The following is a 5,919-nucleotide window of genomic DNA, read 5'->3' as shown; positions in this document are numbered from 1 at the left end:
AAAATACTCGTAGAATTTGGAGGAAAGCGAATTTTAATTGACTTCCAACCCTTCGCGTAAATTCAGACCTAAACACGGTTTCAAATTTCAAGAAAGACAGATTTACGGCTAACATCTTGACGTGTACTGTATGTTTGAATTTTTTTTAGTTCCATGAATCTCTTTCGATTTCTTTTTCTATATATATAGGTTTCAGTGCTGCATAAAATTCATAGTCTTGAAAATTAGGCAATTCACTTGTGTCATTTTCAGAAACCATGCAATCCAAAACTTGTATTATTTTCGCTTTACTTCTCCTCTTTTCTTTCTTCTTCACAAACCATGCATCTTCTCCACCACCACCTTCAGCTCCTTCCAATCCACAAACCGTTTGTAGCTATACTCCATTCCCTTACTTCTGCAGATCCACACTACCAAACAATCGATCCGCGACCATACATGATTATTGCCGATATTCTGTCCATCATTCTCTGTCCATGACAAACAATTTTCTCTCATTAGTCAACAGATATCTCAGGCGTCCGTTTGCTTTCACCGAAAGCACGATTCGAGCTCTTCAAGATTGCCAAACTCTAGCTAGCTTAAGCAGGGATTTCTTGTCGAATACCATTCAATCCATTGGTTCCACAACAACCCTTCAAAGCTCCCAAGCTGATTATATGCAAACATTGCTTAGTGCCACATTAACCAACTATCAAACTTGCTTAGATGGGCTAAAAGAAACAACTTCTTCCTCTAGTGTTAGCAGTGCATTTTTAGCTCCACTGACTAATGGGAGTATGTCTTATAGTGTCTCTTTAGCCCTTTTCCTGCATGGCTGGGGTCATTACAGACAATCAAGGAGGTCGCTAAGTGAATTGAATTCTGATAAATCTTTTGGGTGGGGAAGAAGACTCCTGCAGCAAATTGGGAATAATAATGCCAAGGTGAATCAGATGGTGGTTGTGGATCCAAATGGGAATGGAACTTTCACTACCATTAGTGATGCTGTAGCTGCAGCTCCCAATAATACGGCCGCCGGCAAGGGCTACTTCATGATTTACGTGGTTGCTGGAGTTTATGAAGAGTATGTTACAATTGCTAGTAACAAAAAGTATATTATGTTGGTTGGAGATGGGATCAACCAGACGATAATTACGGGGAACAGAAGCGTGGTTGATGGTTGGACTACATTTAATTCTGCAACATTTGGTAAGTATTCATATTCTAGCTTCTAGCTAACAGAATATCTTCTACTATTTTTTATGCCTATTTACTCAATCTCTAGCAAGCCAAGAAGCTTGAACCGTCATGACAAGTTGTGTCAATTTATGTTGGAGAAGATTATTAACTAATTTTTTGAGAGCATTTGCCATACCATATTCTTGTGCATTTCCTACAGGTTCTTTATTTGTAAGTTAGAAGTTTCTTTTTTAAAAAAATAATGCAGTAAAATAGAACATAATTGGATTGCTTCATAGTTTGACTTGTTTCAATTTAATTTGGAAAACACAAGGCAGCAGCAACGATGGATGTGCTTTAAAATTTTTTTGGAAATGTTCGAAGCTTAAATGGTTACACGTTTCGCTTCAAGAACATGCCAAACATCAACATCTCTGTTGGGTGCTACTAAAAAATTGATTCAGCTGGTAGCTAGATTTGAAAAACTTTGATCTGGTTTTCTGGATTCAGTATCGATCGAGTACACTAAACTAGTATATCAAGTTAATTAGTTGACCGTAAAAGTGTGCCACAGTCGTCATTTTATGTACTAAAATTTAGTATTTTATCACCATATTACTACTTGGAAGTTTGAAACTTCACGTCATGAGTCAATCGCATCTATTAATTACTCCGTAAGAATTGACTAATGTAATTGTTATCATTTTTTTTTTCTTTTTTTGGGGGTTGGTAATGTAATTGTTGCTTTCCAAGCTTTTTTTTTTCTTCGTTTAATTTCGAAAGGGCTACAATGAATAGCATCTAAGCTAGGGTAGTGCATAGGCACACTCTCTACATTCTTTTAATAGTAGGGTGAAGGGTTCGAACACTGACCTAAAATTTGGAGAGAGACTTTAAATCCTTTATAGTGATCAATTTACCGTTGACAAATTGATTGCTTTCCAAACGTTTGTCCTTAGAAACTGTTTTATCTAAATAATTGCATGATAATATTTATTATTTGTTGAAATCTGAATAAATATACTCGTGTTGTGTTACACACAGCTGTGACTGGGCAAGGGTTTGTTGGGATGAACATAACCATTCGGAACACAGCAGGAGCAGTAAAGCACCAAGCAGTGGCGGTTCGAAATGGTGCAGATTTGTCCACCTTTTACAACTGCAGTTTTGAAGGGTATCAAGACACGTTATATACACATTCCCTAAGGCAATTTTACAAGCAATGCGACGTTTATGGAACAGTAGACTTCATATTCGGCAATGCAGCAGTTGTTTTTCAAAATTGCAATCTCTATCCTCGTCTTCCAATGCAAGGACAATTCAATGCGATCACTGCACAAGGTAGAACAGATATAAACCAGAACACAGGGACTTCTATACAGAATTGCAACATCATGGCAGCCCCAGACTTGGCTTCGAGTAACGGGACGACTAAGACATATCTTGGACGACCCTGGAAAGAGTATTCAAGAACTGTTTACATGCAATCATTCCTGGGGAGCCTGATTGATCCTGCCGGCTGGACTCCATGGTCAGGGGACTTTGCACTGAGCACATTGTATTATGCTGAGTACGACAATTCAGGCCCCGGATCTGATACTACCAGCAGGGTTACATGGCCTGGTTACCATGTCATAAATGCGGCTGATGCAGCTAACTTCACTGTTGCCAATTTCATATTAGGGGATAATTGGTTACCCCAGACAGGAGTAACCTATACCAGCGGTTTGCTATAATTGCCACTTGTCCAAGACTTCTATACACTGCAACTCTTGATTCTTTATAAGATTTTTTTTTTAATATCAGGATATTCAGATTTTCACAAGACGTTGTATTGATGCAAATATGTAACTAGCTAGTACAGCTCGCTGGCTATATAGAATTAGTTTTTTTCTTGTATTTATGTATCGGGTGATAAAGAATTTTTGAGTTGTTATTTCTTCTATTATTGTATTTTCATATATGTTATGGGAAATGTTAAGTTGCGTTGGGACTAACATATTTACCAATCTTTTTGCAATATTGCTTGAATTAGACTACTAGTATGGGCATGATAATTTGAGCATCCATTTATTATTAGGTAAAAGGGAAATCAACAGGTATTACGTTTGCCGGATCTGATTCTCCTGCTGCAATGTTTAGAAGATTAGCACTAGCTGCAACAGTTTTGGCACCTGTGGCACAAAGGAATAGGAGGATATTTCAACACTTTGCCGTTACCACTGAACAAGTTGCTGCTGCTATCAACCAAGAGGTTCATTTGACTCTGGTGTCATGGACTTGAGCTCCCAGAACTCATGGAAACTAGCTACTGGTCCTGGCAGGGGGGTGATCTCAAGAGTGTTTGCAAAGCTAGTTGTAGGAATAGCTTTTGTTTGTGTATTTTTTAGCAGTTTTATACTTGTACTCGGTAGTCTAGTGCTGTGTTGTAGATGTAGTAAGAGTATATCCTCCCTTGTAAAGCTTACTGATACATCAATAAAATGGTTATTATGTTAAAAAAAAAAGATTTTACTTTATTTGGAAACGAAGTGAATCAAACCTTTGTCAATTATTTTAGTACACACCTTCTGTCTTCTGATGTTATTTTCTGCCTTTCATTGTATACAATGAAAATGTTTGTCCTATCATCACAGATATATATATGCAAATTGGTCCATAAAGTATTGAGTAGTCTTACAATCATTTCAACCCACAAACTTGAACGTGGGGCTAAAGGGCATATATGGAACAAAAGCTTTAAAGCTTTTGAGTGAAGTTTACCATGCATAAAATGTACTAATTTCAAGGTGCGTAAACAATTAAAAAATTATGGGACGAAAGGAGTATACTCATACATACCTTACTAGTGAAGATTGCATGGCCACCTTCTTTATCCCTTATCCTTGTATGTGTAAAATTATGATAGTCTAGAGTATACCTGGCAATTGGGTGGATTGGGCGGATTTTGGGCGGGTTAATATTGGATTTTCATTTAAATGGGTTACATCCAACCCGCTCAATTTTAGATTAGATTAATTTTGGGTTGGGTCATATTGGGTCATCTCAAACCCATGACCCAATATATTAATTAATAGATTTTAATACATAAACTCTCTCAAATATATTTTCACATACCAAAAAAAAATTTTAAGTGGATGTCCAACACAAATACCCAAACCACCCAAAAAAATATTTTATGCTAATATTTTCACAAAGAAAGTAAGGTAATTTTGGATTTATGTAGTTTTTACATATTGAGAATACGGTTTATAAAAACAAAAATCTTTTAGCATGAATGAGTTATGTGGTAGTTATTAAGCACCGAGGGCACAAGTAGTTGTAAGTTGACATTAATGTCTCAAAATTAATTTCGAATTTAATAATGTTCAAATTCTTCATACTGCACATTTTGATGACGATAATATAAATGAAAAAAAGTCACGTTGTAGCTAAATATTTAACTCATAAATGCAAATTAATATTTTTGTCACGATGCATCTGGCAATTATTCTAGCACATCTGGCCTTTTCCATATCTAGGGTACTACCCTACTAAGTATGTAACCAAGGAATTAAAAATAGGCCAAGTAAAAAAATTTTAACTTGCTTGGCGAATTATGTTATAATCACAAAAGATGTTTATAGCAAAAAATAGTAAAAAAAAGTCTATAGTTGATGCTTTTGAGTAACTATTCACCCTTTTAAGATTGTGTTGATTATTCACTTGATTCAATTAGCACAAGTTGGGTAATGGGTGTCCAACACAAATACCCAAACCGCCCAAAATATATGTGGATTTTTATTATCCAATCCAAAATTGACCCAATACCCAACTTACACAAGCCAACCTGTCAAATTAGTGGATGGATTGTTGGGTTTTGGGCATAATTACCTGGTCTAGTCTAGAGCAACTCTTCTCTTATTCTAGCTCTATAAATCATCGAGTGCAAGGCAAACATAAGAGATGATATATACTGTAAATATTTGCAAGAAGAAGCTATCTATCAAATAACTGTGGACAGCGTACATCTTAAACCCTTGGAAACATAGCGGCTGATCAATGAGTCACGAATCCAATTATCCTCTGCTTCACCTTCTTAATCTCCACTCTTCTAGATGTTGAAAAATTTGTCCTGTAAGGCAGACTTGTTGACAACTTGACATATTTGGGCAATCAAATGCAACTGTTACCAACTTGACATTAGCCGATTTTAGACCATTAAAACACAACAATTGCTGGTTTTTCTAAACTCGAATCCCCATAATGTTTACACAAATACTAGTATTATTTGAACCCTGAATTGCCGCAGCCCCAATCAGGTTAGCTGAACATGAAACTTCTGAAATTTATGGCCCTTTAATTACTTCAACTTGTGTTCTTGCATGTGAGTTCATGAAAATTTTTATGGGGGGTTGTTTGACATTTTGATCTAATTGCTCAAAGGCTAAGCCGTGTTGATTTTTTCTTGCGGTTGTATTGGACTTTGACTTTTACAATACTATTAACTTTTTTCTCGGGTCCATGTTACACTAGTACAAGTACAAATTTGATCAAGAACCCCTTCTAATTAAAATGCACGATTGGAATTTTGTTAGGTAAAGAAGATCTTGATCCATGTCAACGAAAATGCAAACTTGTTCGTGACAGTGTGGCCTCTAAAAGTCAGCACCAAGTTCACCCAGCCAAGTTGATCATATTTTTATAGCTCTCCTGCCTATAAAACTCCTGCAGTGGCATACCATTTGTCACAACATCTGATAACCCTCTGAATTGAGT

The 5,919-nt window shown here is 36.3% G+C and overlaps 1 protein-coding gene across 1 annotated transcript; it reads left to right on the top strand.

Moving 5' to 3' along the window:
- The first annotated feature begins 257 nt into the window (after positions 1–257).
- LOC113760250 (pectinesterase-like) lies at positions 258–3,059 on the top strand. The gene is made up of 2 exons (XM_027302807.1): positions 258–1,191; positions 2,206–3,059. Exons 1-2 carry the CDS (start codon positions 258–260, stop codon positions 2,895–2,897), a joined length of 1,626 nt encoding a protein of 541 aa, XP_027158608.1. The 3' UTR covers positions 2,898–3,059.
- Positions 3,060–5,919: the final 2,860 nt, after the last annotated feature.

Source organism: Coffea eugenioides, chromosome 2 (genome assembly GCF_003713205.1).
Source record: "Coffea eugenioides isolate CCC68of chromosome 2, Ceug_1.0, whole genome shotgun sequence".
In the NCBI taxonomy this organism is placed as follows: Eukaryota; Viridiplantae; Streptophyta; class Magnoliopsida; order Gentianales; family Rubiaceae; genus Coffea; species Coffea eugenioides.
This window is presented reverse-complemented; position numbering and strand designations above follow the sequence as displayed.